This window comes from Trichechus manatus, unplaced genomic scaffold, assembly GCF_000243295.1.
Source record: "Trichechus manatus latirostris isolate Lorelei unplaced genomic scaffold, TriManLat1.0 scaffold00077, whole genome shotgun sequence".
Lineage (NCBI taxonomy): Eukaryota > Metazoa > Chordata > Mammalia > Sirenia > Trichechidae > Trichechus > Trichechus manatus.
In genome coordinates, this window is record NW_004444013.1 from 10,535,775 (window position 1) to 10,551,097 (window position 15,323).

General features: G+C 54.3%; 1 protein-coding gene across 1 annotated transcript; it reads right to left on the bottom strand.

The window, feature by feature from the left end:
* Positions 1–1,770: 1,770 nt before the first annotated feature.
* NPTX2 (neuronal pentraxin 2) lies at positions 1,771–14,453 on the bottom strand. The gene is made up of 5 exons (XM_004380812.1): positions 14,025–14,453; positions 11,303–11,519; positions 5,208–5,452; positions 2,974–3,153; positions 1,771–1,998 (listed from the first exon to the last, which is right to left on the bottom strand). The coding sequence occupies exons 1-5, from the start codon at positions 14,451–14,453 to the stop codon at positions 1,771–1,773; spliced, it is 1,299 nt and encodes a 432-aa protein (XP_004380869.1).
* Between the last annotated feature and the right edge of the window lie 870 nt (positions 14,454–15,323).

Here is a 15,323-nt window from a genome sequence, read left to right on the forward strand (position 1 = left end):
AACCTTTATGCAAGTAGACTGCCAGGTCTTTCTCCCACGGAGCTGCTGGGTGGGTTCAAAATCACCAACCTTTTGGTTAGCAGCCAAGCGTGTAACTATTTGTACCACCAGGGCTCCTTGGTGACTGTGTACTCACCCAAAGGTTAGGATTAGCTCTTTTAGGTGGTTGTTATAAGGATTAAATGGGATGATGTAGGGAAGAGCACCTGCACATCAGGTGCTGAACAGGTATTGCCCCTGGAAGGGAACAGAGGGTCTAGCAGCTAAGCTCAGTCCTGCAGTAGGAAGGACACAGGTGGGCTCCGGGTGTCCTGGGCAAAGAGAGCCCTGGGCAGGGCCTGCTGGGTGTCCACTGGGCATGTGGAATGGAGGAAGGAAGGGTGCACACCTGGACCGCACCCTCCACCAAGCATCCCCAACTCCTGCTGGGTCTGCAGACGCAGGCCCCGGAGCGAGTGTGGCTACTGCAGCCAGAATAACCATCATTCTGCCAGGGATGCAAAGTCCCACCCCTCCCCACTCTCAGCCCAGGCAGGGAGGGGGCAGGGGAGGAAGAACAAACACTGAAGCAGCTTCCAGTGCACTTTAATCAAATTCCATCATCAGAAGAGTTCTTGTAGCATACAACGTTATGATGGGAATGTCAGCTTGGCCCTACAAATGCAAGTTCCACAGATTTGTACTTCAAACATGTATGAAAAATAAAATATATAATATTTAGCTTTATAAATTTCCCCACTCAGTTGCTTTTTCTTTAAAATAAACGACGACCTCTGTCCAATAAATCAAGCAGTCTGGAGTCACTAAGCAGATAGCAACCAAACGACATCCATTCTCTTAAAAAGTTCTGGGGAAATACTTGATGGAGACGGTCAAAATCACACAGGAATCAACATGAATTAAAAACTAGCACACTCCTCAGAGTGGGGAGAGACATCAATAATGGAGCCTTCCAGGGGCTGGTCCTTCCACGGGGAGGAGAAATTCCCCAAGCCACATCAGATGGTTGGAAAAGCTGCAACTGAACTTTGGCACCCAATCGGGAAAGAGGCCTTTCAAAGCCATACCCAGTGATGGTTCCGTGGAAGCCTCAGTCCAAGGGAAAGAGGACAGAGGTGAGGGCCTGGCGGTCCCGGCCCTTCTCCATCCTGAGATCCCCCTCAAAGCCCCTCCACCTTGGAGAAGGCAGGGCACTGTCGGGGCAGCCCCCTTCTTCCCCAGCTCCAGAGTTCTCAGCGGGAAAGGCTCACATGTCGAGGACACAGGAAGGGCCTTTTGCAGAAGGGAGGAGATGCTGTGCTGAGCTGTGTACTCAGCAGGAATGCACGCAAAACACAAGGGACACGGCCACTCGAGCAGGACAGCTGCACAGCCTTTAGAAGGAAGGGGACAGACAGAAGGCGCACAGGAACACCAGAGATCCAGGAGGGTGGGTGGGGGTGGGCTGCACTAGCATCACAGGGGTTTGGAAGAGGGGCTCTGCGCCTTCCATCCTGCCCACAACAGGAAGTGGAGTGTGCACTCCCTTGTGGCTCAGGGCTTCTTCCCAGGGGACTCTGGCACTACCCAAAAAAATCAACGCAATCTTGTTAAGAAACAAATAAGCCAGTGACAAATGCTGTCACAGGGCCTCAGATTCCCTGGGAAGGGTCTTTGGGGGCCGCAGCCCATTCTGGCAAGAGGTTTATACACAGTTTCACCAGGGAGTGAGTGCCCCTGAACTTTTGGCAGGACCGACTGGCCCTGGTCCCCTGGAGAGAGGAAACGGGGCTATAAGTCAAGGAGCCGCTCCTCGCAGGTCTCCACGGGCCACTTGGTGGCTCCTCCAAACACGTCGACATTGTTGTCCACCCAGGGGACGATGTTGCCCGGCATGCTGGTGGAGCAGTTGGCGATGTTGATAATTTCCTGTGCGCGGAGGACCCGGTCCCATATGTTGAACTGGCTGAGCTCTCCCACAAATGCCTGAGTGGCATCAAACCTGCCCCCAACTGTGTCCTGAGGAATGGGATTGAGAAATCGGCATCAACACAGGGTCAAGGCAAACAGTCGACCAGTTGTCCTGGCAAATAGAGAGCTTCTGGAAAAGGGCCTTCAGTTTGGTGGATGCGGGGCATGGGCATTCCCTGATCTCCCCCTCCCCTACCCCGCACTCCCTCCTGTACTCTAGAAGGTTCTGAATCACCAGGGCATGACAGAACTGGCAGGGGCCTGGAGACAGCTTTCCTCAAATCACCCCATTTTACACAGGGGCAACTGAGGCTAGAAGGGGAGACACTTGCCCAAAGTCCCAAAGCTAGGACCAGAACCAGGTCTCCTGCCTCCCAGCTCCTCCAAAAGGAATGTAATGGATAACTGTGCAGGGGAATGAGCACAGTGGACCCAGCGTGAAAGCCCCTCAAGCACCAAGTGTTCATTCTCTCACTTTCCATCATCAAGGCTGGGTCCCTAGAGCCTCAAACACAGACTGAAATGCCAGTGCTCATCTGTCCGAGACCAGACAGCCAATCTCTTCCATCTCCTCTCACCTGGACGCTTTGTGTCTGGAGGGCAGCCTCTGAGGGCTCACTTTTTCCTCCCTGTCCTCCCACAAGGCTGCGCACCCACATGCATTCCCTAAGTGCCCCTTGCTGGGTATCAGGGTTGAGACCCTGAGCAGGGAGTTCTGGAAGATACCAGCCTCTGGCACCCGGAGTCAGCATTGCACCAAGCAGAGGCCAACACCTGGGGGACAAACAGGGCACCAGGGAGATACCGTCCCTCCAATGCCTCTCCCCAGACGAAAGCTGGAGCAGAGCCACTAACAGGCCCGGGGACTGCAGGGCACTCGTAGCCCGCCATGCCGACCTGGCCCTGCCGGGAATGTCAGGCCATCCCAGAGTTGGCTGTCACAGCCCAGGGCCAGGCTGAGAGCCATGGTCTGGGGATGGGTGTGGCCTGCAGGCCCCTATCCCACGCCCTGTCCGCACCCACCTGCTCCTGCCCGAGGATCAGCACGCCCCCAGGCTTGATAGGGTGCCAGGGGGCCAGGTTTTCACCAGTGCCAAGCTTCTCCCCATCCTGGAAGGCCTCCCACATGCCATCCCGCGTCGTCCAGGTGATGCAGACATGGTGCCACTTGCCGTCACTGACAAACAGGGGTAGCTGGGTGACCTGTGGGCGGCATGTGCTGATGAGGGCCTGCTGGGCCCAGCCCGCATGGGGTCCTCCAAGGGCAGAAAGCAAGAGGACCCTCAGGAGTCGGATCTGGGGGCACTGGAGGCCCTAGGCCCACTGTTCCACCCGTCACTACAGGGCCCCTCCTTCTCTGTGTCATTTGGATAACATGCCCAACCCCAGCTATGTCAGAAGGACCCCTGGATGGGAGACACTGTGCGTGAGACAGACACTCAGAGCAAAGAGGCAGCCTCTGTATGCACCCCAACCCCAGGGCAGTGCCGATTTTCAATTGGCTACCCTTGGTCCCCTGCGGGCTGCAGACCCATGATGCTGCCGGCCAAGCAGCTGGACAACCCACCCCACGCTAGCCCTGACCTCCCCAAGCTGGAGAACCCGAAGGGAAGTCAGGGATCTACAGGGTCAACATTTTTGAAAAACGGGCCATAAAAACTGAAAACCAAACCAGTTGCCATCAAGTTAATTCTGACTCATGGTGACCCCATGTGTGTCAGAATAGAACTGTGCTCCATAGGGTTTTGAATGGCTGTGATTTTTGGAAGTGGATTGCCAGTCCCTTCTTCCGAAATGCCTCTGGATAAATTGGAACCTCCAACCTTTCGGTTCATAGCCGAGTGCTTAACCATTTGTGCCACCCAGGAACTCCTTTGGAGAATGGGCCACACCAGGATCTAACTTCCTCAGGCAGAGTTCCAAACCTCCACTGTGGCACTCAGGGAGCAGTGGGGCTGTCCAGGCTGAGAGGGTATGTGCCACCTCCTCCCCGTGCAGCGGACCAAGGCCTCCAGGCACACATGAGTGTGTGTGTGGGTGTGGGGTGAGGGGTAGGAGGGGGCATGCACACGCAGATCCCCTACGGAGCTGGAGGACATGCGTTTCTAACCCGGCACAGGTCCACTACCTCTCCATCTCCGAGAACACTTTACAGTACCAACCACCCTGTTGTTACTGCTGGTCTCCTAGCAACTTGGGGTTTCCTCCCAGGAATTAGATGTTTACAAGATGTCTAAATCGAGAGGAAAACAAGGCCATCAGTCCTACTGTGTCCAAGGGTCTTATTTAGAGCAATTAATCCCTGGCTCGTAAGCGGTTGCTGCTAGGAGGAGCCCAGCAGGAAGATTCCACGGCATTTCCAACTTAAACAAACTCTGCACGGGGCAGCTGGGGGAAGACAAACAGAGTGAGGGCCAGGGCTGGAGGAGGAAGGATCGCCTCAGGGCACGGGCAGCCAGGAAGATGGTCCAGCAGTTCAAACTCCCAAATCCAGCACAGAGGATCTGAGAACACTTTTTTAGTTATCTTAGTCTGACCTTAGGATAAAGGTTTTGAAGTGGTGCTGCTGGAGGGTCCCACAGAACCCCTGAAGATGAAAGCAGCCAGTCTGTTACAAAGGGATATTTACTCTGGAAAAGGCAAAACTCTAGGGAGAGGGAACAGATTGGTAGTTCAGGGGCTGGGGCGGGGGCTGATTATGAAGGGGTATGAAGGAATATTGAGGGTAATGAAATGGTTCTATATTTTCATTGTGGGTGGTCACACAACTGTATGTGTTTGTCAAAACTGGTCGAACTGTACACTAAAAAGGGTGAATTTTATGTTTGTAGGTTCTCTCTCAATAAACCTGACCCCCTTCAGAGTACCAACGTATATTCATGAGAAGTACCATTCGCTCAGAGAGAGGAAGAGACATACATGCACCTCTTCCCCTAATCGGTGCCCGGCCTTAGGGCCAGTGACAGTTCAGACTGGCACAGAGGACCCAGCCCATTCTGTTCCTTCCACTACCCCAGTGCATGGACCAGAATCACAGCCTGGAGCTCCACAAGGTGAGCCCCCTGCCCCAGTCGGCTGCCCAGAACGGGAATAACTCTGTGCAAAGCCATGCCCACTACGAGAAGGGCAGCCCTGCAGATGCTCGCCTGCGGCCCTGCTCTTGGATGAAGGAGGCCCAGACGAGCTGGTATCTGCAGGGCCGCATTTCCTGCGACATCCCGACTCTCCCTCCACTGCCACGTCCCAGCAGGCCTCACCTTGTCATTGATGAGCAGCTCAATGGGGTTGTTGCCCCACTCAATGAGCACGATCTCGTTGGCCTGCCCGGGCACTGCGTACGAGAATGGGGTGCCGATACCCGGCGAGGCGCTGGACCTCAGCCACAGGCAGATGGTGAAGGCATACAGCTCAGGCAGCGTCTTCTTGATCTTGCCATACAGGTAGTTTGTGCGGAAGGGAAGGGATACTTTGAAGGCATCCGGCGACTTAAACGCACTGTTGCCTGGGTGGAGAGAAGAGAGGCCAGTGGCATGTTAGGTCCACCCCAGTGAGCACAGCTGGAACACTCAAAAAGTCAGTTCCTCTGTCTATCGAGCACCTGCCACCCGCCAGACACTGTTCAAAGTGCTAAAACTCCTGCAGTAAAATGTAAAGAGACCAAAGTCTATTAGTGATTACTAGGGGTGGGAGGAAGGGGGTAAAACCCATTGCCGCTGAGTCAATTCTGACTCGTAGCGACCCTATAGGACACAGTAGAACTGCCCCATAAGGGGTTCCAAGGAGCGGCTGGTGGATTCGAACTGCTGACCTTTTTGGTTAGCAGCCAAGCACTTAACCACTGCATCACCAGGGCTCCCAGTGAGGAGGAAAGGTAGGAGAAGCCCCTTTCCCTGAGTGATCTGGGAAAGCCTCTCTGGGGAGAGGACTCTGAGCCAAAACCCAAAGAATGAAATGGCGGCAGCCTGGAACGATCTGGGGAAGAAAACTCCATGCGGACGTAACAGCGAGCAAAACAGGCCTGCGGTGGCCCGGGAAAGGAAAGGCGGAGAGGAAGGCTTTGTGCTGGAAGGCACTGGGCACCTTCGAGGAGTCTCTTAGGACAGAGAATGAGGCCTCTTTCAACTCAGAAGAAAAAAACTATGGCTTAGTTCTAATACCCATTTCCATAGTCATATCTGATAACTGGAGTCCCTGGGTGGTGCAAATGGTTAAGCACTCAACTACTAGCTGAAAAGTTGGAGTTTCAAATCCACCCAGAGGCTCCTTGGAAGAAAGCCCTCGTGATCTGCTCCTGAAAGATCAGCCATTGAAAACCCTATAGAACGCAGTTCTACTCTTGGGGTGACCATGAGCCGAGGTCTACTTGACGACAACTGGCTACCTGATAGGCAGAATGCTCAGGGAATGGGGTTGAGACGAGCTGGATTTTGTTTTCTAGTTCCCTTAAGGCAGAAAACCCTTCCTCGGTCAAATCTTGCTACCTTTGTTATTTCCTAAAAATCTTAGCCCCTCAGCTTCTTCAGCAAGGGCCAGGGCTAGGACACACCAGACTTGGTCCTGGAGGCAGAAAGTGTCACAGGGACCCAGGCCCTCAATAAACACCTGTCAGCTGAGTGAATCCGCATCACTTCTCATACCGCAGAATCACCACCGCCCAGACGAAGGAGTCGACTCCTGTATCTTGAACTACACCTGAACTCAGAAGTGGCTTTTTGGACTAAATCCCTGAGGTGAACTGCTGTGCCCATGATCTGTCCTTTCCTCCTCAAGAGAAGAATCCAGTTTACTGACCGTTTCCTGTGCTTTGGAACCAGTGGGAGAGCCTACCTATCTTTGATGGTGATGGAGACTCCCTGGCCCCTAACCACTTGCCATTGAGTTGACTCCGACTCAGGGTGACCCCATGTGTGTCAGAGTAGAACTATGCTCCATAGGGTCTTCAGTGGCTGATTTTTCAGAAGTAGATTGCCAGGCCTTTCTTCCGAGATACCTCTGGGCAGACTTGAACCTACAGTCTTTGAGTTAGCAGCCAGGTACATCAACCATTTGCACCTAGTAGGTGCTCAGTAAATATTTGTTGACTGAGTGAATGAGGTTTGGGCTCCTTCACCAGCAGAGTCTCCATCACCATCAAAGATAGGTAGGCTCTCCATAGCCAGCACCGGCAGAGCCAAGCTGCCTATCTCAGTTTGGACTTAATTGGCCCCTTCCTCGCCCCTTCTGTAAATAAAGTAAGGCAGTCAGAGTAGTTAAACCTCTCTCCACCACAATCCCCCAAACTCCTTTTCTGCCACAGTCAACAGTACATAAGAGAAGCCCTCAGTGCCACAGTTCCCACCCTGACCCCCCGAGGCGAGGAGCCTCTCGACTCAGGCTGGGGAGCTGCGAGGGCCAGGCGGGGGGCTGGGAAGACCCGGTCACTTGGGGAGCTGAGGGGCCTGGCCACAGCATAGGCTGGGACTGGCCCCACGTTAGGCTGAAGCAAAACAGAGGATGAGAACCAGAAAGCCCCAACTCCCAGATTTCCCAGGTAGCCCATTGGAGGCACTGAGGCTCAGAGAAGCGTGGTGACTTACCCAAGGTTACACAGCTAGTGAATGACAGAACAGGGACGAGAACCCCTCCTTCCACTACATGTACCAGTTGCTGTCGAGTTGACCCCAACTCATGGCAACTCCATGTGTGTCAGACTAGAACTGTGCTCCACAGGGTTTTCAATGGCTGACTTTTTGAAAGTAGGTAGCCAGGACTTTCTTCTGAGACACCTCTGGGAGGACTAGAACCTCCAACCTTTCGGTTAGCAGCTGAGCACATTACCTGTTTGCACCACATGCAGCCGTGAGCATTTCATACACAAATGGCAATTGACCACATCCTTAACAAAGACACTGCCATCTAATAAAGAGAAATGGCTTCTGTCCTTGCAGGGGGCTGGCTTGCCAACTTAAAAAACTCAGTGTCACTAATCTTGTTAGCTTGGTGACAACAGATAGGCTTAATAAGAGCTAGGGGAGCCGAGGGGCAAAGGAGGGGGCCTGTACCCTTAAAGCTGGTGCCCTTTCATTAAGTAACATAGCTTGGAGGTTCAGGGGAAATTCAGTGAGAGCCAATTAAGGAATTAAAAGGCCTGGCCAATAAGTCAGGAACTGCAGGAGCCGGACAAGGTGTGGTAGGGGGTCTGGGGCTAGAAGAGACAGGATTTGGTCTCCTTGGTGCCGGTCTGTCTTTCAACACTGAGCACACTGCGCCTGGCCAGAGGCCCAGAGACTGGAGCCCCTTCAGATAAGCAGGATTCGCAACAAGGAAATCACTGGGTGGTACAAGCAGTTAATGTGCTCAGATGCTGACCGAAAGGTTGGAGGCTGGAGGTTTGAGTCCACCCAAAAGTACCCAGAAAGAAAGGCTTGGTGATCTACTTCTGAAAAATCAGCCACTGAAAACCCTATAGGGCACAGTTCTACCCTGACACACATGGGGTCGCCATGAGTCGGGATCAACTTGAAGGCAACGGGTACTGGTGGGAAACCTGGTATCTTCATGCGGGGGTGGGACACTCACCACTGGGCTTCAGGGTAGTCCTTTGCCCTCCAGGGCTGGTGCTCGGGGTCACCGCTTCAATCCCAGCTCTGCAATTTGCTGGCCACGCGAATGCAGCCATCAGTGACCTGTCCAACCTCAATCCCTCATCTATAATGAATACTGACCTCACAAGCTGTTGCAGGGATTACAGAAGATACGGAGCATGGAATCATAGCTGAGCACCTGGCCTGGATCAGGCACTGAATGGGCAGGGGATGATGGACAATGGTCAGAACGCCCTAGTGCTCCCTACTGGCCGTGTGGCTGTAGTCTATCTCCTCTGGGCTCCGCTGGACACTTCTAAGGGATATAGTATATTTTCCACTCATGGTAAACGTAGGGGCTGGGGTTTGCATGTCGCTTTCTGCTTGTCACAAACTGTATACATATAACCTCAGAAATGCCCAGAAGACAAACAGTCACTTTCCTCAAAGATTTATCCCAGAGCTGTGTGCAGCACACGGAAGGAGTCTAGAGTTCTCATGGTGGGGTCACAGGGCAGCAGACAGAGCTCCTCCTCTGTGCCAGGGTGGCCTAGGGGCCCTCCAAGGATGGACAGCCTGGGGCCTTGCCTTGTGGAGCTGAGCTCCACTCCCGACACGAACTTCCCTGCTGTGCTGGATGAGCCCTAGGGCTTCAGGAGGACCCAAGGATCAGGGTGGCCAGGCCTGTGTCCCGACTGTTCCTTTTTGGCTGTGATCAGAGGGTCTGGGGATGGGAGAAACAGTCACAAAGTGGCAGCTCCTTGGTGGCTAAAGCAACAATGAAGGACATTAGAGAAAGCCACACAAAACTCCTAAGTGGCCTTGAGGCAGAGAACAGAGATGGGGAGGGGGCCGGTTTAACCAACTGTGGCTGCTCACTAGCTAGTGGCCCAGTACCCCCTACCCTGGCCCTGGCCCTGCTCTCTCAAATGAGGGCCTGACCACATCTCTGGCTGAGATCTTCTGTGCATCTTTCTCATCTGTGAAATGGGTATAACAGAAGTCCTATCTCACAGCTGAGCAGACTGCCTGGCACCACCCCACACTCTTAAGTCAGCAGACAGCTATTAACCCACTTGTACTAACCCAGGTCCTGTAGCAACTCAGCCACCAAGTGAGAGATGCAGCCCCCAGGATCCCTGTGGAGTCCTTCTTTCATTCTACAGCTGCCCCTTTCAAGAGTCTAAATAACTGTAGTGTGCCCATTCCATACTCAAATGTCCCCATGCTCCAAGAAGGCTGGGGCTGGGGCAAAGGCAGATGAACCCCACTCACCTTTGACAAGCTGCTGCCTTCCCTCCTCCTGTCAGGGCAGAAAGGTCAAAGCTGTGCTGCTCTACCTTTGGGGAAGCCTCTTGAGACCTAATCAGTTTCCTGTGGTCAACTCTACAAGAACTGAGGTCAAGAGGAAATTTTTTTGGAAAACTCAAGTCTAAGCCATACTCACCCTTTTCTGAAAAGGGTCAGGAAGAAAGGATGGACTTTTCTGGAAGGGCCAGGAAAGGGATGGAGGCCACCTGTGAATTATGGGGTCTGTAAAGGAGAACAGTGCCACCCTCCCCTTGATTTACTGTAGCTGGCCCTCCTCTGCCAATGTCATGAAAAGATTAATTGGACGTTCTGCATTAAGTACATTTTCCTATTAATTCATGAAGCTGAGTAATTAGAAACTGCCTTTGTCAGGTCAGTGTTCATCTGGGAAAACTGTAATCCCAGACCCACTACCAGCAAACCTAGAACATCATACCCAGTCCTCCCAGCAGTTGGAGGGTTGATCATTTAATTTGAATTAACATGGACCCTTGATCCCTCCCCTTCCTCTCTCCTGCAGGAGAAACTTACCCACCAGGGTATGAGTAGAGAAGGGAAGGATGCACAGAATTGGCTGCAAGGACGAGTTAAGCCCGTTGTTGACAGCAACCCTACAGGACAGAGTAGAACTGCCCCATAGGGTTTACTAGGTTGTAATCTTTACGGAAGCAGACTGCCACAACTTTCTCCTGCGGAGCAGCTGGTGGGTTCAAACCACTGACCTTTTGGTCAGCAGCCGAGCACTCAACCATTGCACCACCAGGGTTCCTTGGGTAGTTAAGGAGGGGAACGAAATGCCCACCTGGCAGATCGGGAATTATGTTGTTTATTTGCTTTTTCATGGACAATGGCAGTGGGGTGTGGGGCTAATTCCCAAGAGGACCACTGTCAGTCACCCTTACTGTTTGTTCAAACAGACCTGACACTGTCTCCAAGTCGTGCCACAGTCATTGTTGTCTACAACTGAAATCCCAGGTCTGACTACAAGCAGTGAGGACCCAGCCATGCCCTGAAGTCTCCACTGAGCCCCTGGGAGAATGTGTCAACAAGCTCCTCTGTGTGGGCCCAACTGTGGGGGAAAAACGCTAAGCCTCTTGTACACCAGGCAAGATGCCTCAAGCTTAAAAGCAACACTTCATCTGAGAGGCAGAGAAGGGAGAGGGAGACTGCCGCTTGAATTGTAAAGATGTAGATGGTTTTCTGCATCTAAGACAGGCAGGTTCTAGAAATAATGGAAGAGCAGCTTCGGAGTCGTCCCTGGTGCACAGATCCTGAGGACACAGGCAGTGGAAGCACACCAGGCAGGAGTCGGGGAACACCCACACCCTCCATTGCCCAAGTGGCTGCATCTGTAGATGGGCCCTCTGCTTGCTCTGAGAGCAGCTTCCCTTCCACTGCAGCTAAGCACCAACACAGTGGGGCAGGGGCTGGGAGGGATGTCGGCCAGAGCCTGACCCAGAAACAAGCAAAGCAGTCACCTCGCTCCAGCTCGGTCACCCTCTGCAGCAGGGCGTTCAGGGCACTCTCGGTCTTCTGCCGGTGAGCAGAGGTCTCGTTGTGAAGCAGGGACTTCTCGTCCTCGAGTTCGGCTACCTTGCGCAGCAGCTGCCGCTCCAGCTCCCCAAGCCGCCTCTGGAGCACCTCTCGGAAGTCACTGGGGAGCACGGCATTCGACACGTTGCCTCGGAGCTGATGCTTTGGCGGGGAGGTGGAGGGAACACACAGGGAGAAAGATTCAGGCCAGTTGAAAAGAAATCATGAAATGTAGCTCCAATGGCCTGACCACACAGGGAGACACTCCCCAAAACGAGCCTTTAATCTGCCAATGGCATGCAGGGGAGCATGTCATTGATGCTCTTTTTTTTTTTTGTATGGAAAGGATTTCAAAGTCAGACAAGAATTACTTTGCTGCAGTATCTGAAATCTGTGAATCTTGTTTCCCCTCTCAGAAAGCTGTTTCTCTCTTCTTACTAAAAAAATAAAAATTTTAACCAGCATCTATAATTCTTCATAGGGCAAAGACCGAGACACAGCTAGGGTTTTTAAAAAAACAAAAAAATCATTGCTGTCAAGTCAATTCTGACTTATATCGACCCTAGTGGACAGAGTAGAACTGCCCCATAGGGTTTCCAGGGATGTCACCTTTATGGAAGCAGACTGCCACATCTTCTCCTGCAGAGCAGCTGGTAGATTTGAACTACTGACCTTTCGGTTAGTAGCCAAACACTTAACCACTGCACCACTTAATCAAATGGTACTCAAACCAGAAAAGCTTCCGTTTAGAAATAAAACAGCCTCCAAGTTCCAGTGCAGCACGAAGGTAAGTAATCACACTTACAGAGATGTTACTGGGAATAACATCGAAAATATTACTGCTCTGAATTCCAGCAGTGTTTAAATGTGTTTAAATCCTCACTTCCTGTTCCTTTTACTCTGGCTCTGGAGACAAACTGCCACTGCCTAGCCACGTGTCCTTGGCAAGTTATTTAGCCCTATCAATATCTAAGTGTAAGGCGCCCTGGTGGCACAGTGGTTAGAGCATTTGGCTGCTAACGGAAAGGTCAGCGGTTTGAACCCACCAGCTGCAATGAGGGAGAAAGACGTGGCAGTCTGCTTTTGTAAAGACTCACAGCCTAGGAAACCCTACGGGGCAGTTCTACTCTGTGCTATAGGGTCCTATGTGTTGGAATGAACTCCATGGCAATGGGTTTGGGTTTTGTGTTTTGTTTTTTTTTAATGTCTAAGTGTTTCAAACTGTAAAATGCAGATAATAGACAACTGCCTTCTACCGGTTGTGGCAAGGATTAAGATTAGATAATATGCCTGATGCATGTTCAGTGTTCAAGAAATGTTAGCTGTTATTAATCATAAAGAATCAATGGATGTACAGATGCTAGGAATACTGTATTTCGCCATCACGCCACCGGAAATCCTCAAATAATCTGGCGACAATGACCACCTGCGATTTAAACCTAGTTGTGCTAATAAGTATTTTCATCACTGTTGTTAACAAAAAAGGAGCCCTGGTGGCGCAGCGGTTAAGCACTCGGCTGCTAACCAGAGGTTGGTAGTTCAAACACATCAGCTGCTGTTCAGAAGAAAGACCTAGTGATCTGCTCCCATAAAGATTACAGCCTAGAAAACCTTATGTGGCAGTTTTACTGTCACATGGGGTCACTAGGAGCCGAAAATCGACTAGATGGCACCTAACAACAAACTAACAGAAATGGACTTACTTCTTAAGTAGGGTGGAATGTAAAGATGAAAACGAAGACGTCTCTCTCAAAGTTCAAAACTGCAGACATATTCCGCAAAAGAGCAGAATAAGGTCTCCTCCCACAAAGTGATCAGGAAGGGCTCCTTAAAAGTGCCCATCGGCAAATGCGCGGACAGAAAACCCGTCTTTGAAGTTAACGTTTCTTCTAAGCTGGGAACCATGCAGCAGTTTACCAGGACTGCGTGCAGTGCCGGTGCGTGTCGGTGTCGCCGGTGACCCCTCTGCGCTCCCCTCCCGCGCGCTCAGATCCAGCTGGACCCAGTTTATAAAAGGAAACACTAGATGCCCGCGGCTTCCGACCTCACGCTGCAGCACCGCATCCCATCGCAGGGATGCGAGCGCGCTCGGCTCGGGAGATGCGGACACTCAAGATGAGAAAACGCGCTGCGCGGTCGCCGGCTCGCGGGCATCTCCCAGGCACGGTCCTTGTCCGCTCACCCGGACCTCGGGGACTGAGCAGCCAGACCGACGTGCGGTCACGGCGCGCGGGGACTTAACCCTTTCCTTTCGGCGGGGGGGGCAGGGGGAGAGGCCGGTAAGTTCCGGAGCAGAGTCGGGTTACGTTGCTGTTGGGTGCGGCTGTCGAGTCGATTCCGACTCATACCAACTCTATGTGACAGAGCACAGAACTGCCCCATAGTTTCCTAGATTGTAATCTTTACGAGAGAAGATCGTCAGATCTCTTCTGCGGAGCCGCTGTGTGGGTTTGAACAGTCAACCTTTGGGTTAGCAGCCGAGCGCTCAACCAAAGAGCTACCAGGGCTCCTTGCAGAGCCAGGACCCCTCCCTAAACTCCGCTCAGCCAGCGAACAAGATGGACCGGGCGGGCTACGCCCTGCACCCTGTCCCCACCCCGTCCCCACGACTAGGGTGCTCCTGGGTGCCCCCACTCGCGCCCCCGTCCCCGCGGACCCGCCCGCTACCTCGAGGCTCTCCAGGCGGTCCTTGAGCGTCTGCAGCGAGCGACTGAGCTGCTCCACGACTTGGCCCGGGTCGCGTGGCAGGTCGCCCATGGTGGCGTCCTTGCCCGTGGCCGTCTTGCCCGGCGCCTTGCCGCCCGCCAGCCCCTCGCAACGCGCCAGCTTGCCGGTGAGCTCGCGGATGGCCTCGCGCTGGGCGCCTAGCGTCTCCTTCTGCTGCACGACGGTCTCGCGCAGCTGCAGCACGGCGGCCCGCAGCTCCTCCTCGGGGCTTGGCGCGCCGCCCTGCATGGGCGCCGCGGGCAGCGGGCAGCCGGCACGCAACGCCTCCGGGGTCAGCGCGGTGCACACGAAGCGGCTGCCGGGCGCCAGGCCGTCCTGGGCCGCGGCGGCCACGGCGAGCGCCACGCCGGCAGCCAGCAGCGCCAGCATCGTGCCGCGGCACTCAGTTCAGCATGGGCAGACGGGAGGCCGTCGGGGCGCGGGCCGGCGGAACCCTCAGCCGTCGGCAGCAGCACACCACACTCGGCGCGGCGCTCTCGGCCTAGCCCGCGCGCGCCCTTTCTTAAGCTGCGGAGGGGGAGCCCGGCGCGTGGGGCTCGGGGCCGCGAGCTCTGATTGGTCCTGTCGGGCGCGCGTCAAGGGGGGGCGGGGCGGGGGCGGGGACTCCTTGCCGGTTGGCCCCGCTGGCTGGTCAGCGCGTGGGCCGACGCCTGAGGTGCGAGCTGGGGCGCGTCGCGGCCCTCAGAAGGCGCTCTGAGGTAAAAGCCGGCCCTGGAGCCCTTGGGAGCCTCGGCCCGCCCTGTCCAGGAGCCCCTCGGGCCCGCCTGAGGACGCAGGCGTCACAGGCTGAGGAGAACCGTGAGGCCACTGGTGCCCTGGCGGCCCCCCTGGAGGCTACTGGGCTTCCAGCGCCGCGTGAGGCCTCTCTGCGTTCGCCACAGCCCGGGGGGGCCGAGTTGTCAGTCCAGCTGCACAAGTGAGGAAGAAGAGGCCCAGAGGTGAAGAGAAGTCAGAGGGCTGCCGACGCGAGCCGCCCCCGCGGCCACCTCGTTCTGTAAAGGCGGGAAGGAGATGCGCCAGCCGGCTCAGGGATGGCGACAATTCCAGCACGTCTTCCACGTCCCCCTCACCACGCCGACTCGGGAGAACTCTTGGAAAGAATTCACGCGCCCGCGGGGACCAGAAACGGGCGCCAGATGCTGACCGGCAGGAGGGGACACCAGAGTCACGAGGCCACGCGCATAGTCCCCCGTGTATGTCCAGCAACAGTCCTCTAGGTGATGACCTTTATCCAGCCAG

Coding starts and splice junctions, on each gene's coding strand:
- NPTX2 (XM_004380812.1), bottom strand. CDS start 14,453: ATGCTGGCGCTGCTGGCTGCCGGCGTGGCGCTCGCCGTGGCCGCCGCG. Junction 3,154..5,207: donor AGCTGCTCATCAATGACAAG/GTGAGGCCTGCT, acceptor TGCCGCCCACAG/GTCACCCAGCTACCCCTGTT. Junction 1,999..2,973: donor TGATCCTCGGGCAGGAGCAG/GTGGGTGCGGAC, acceptor CCCATTCCTCAG/GACACAGTTGGGGGCAGGTT.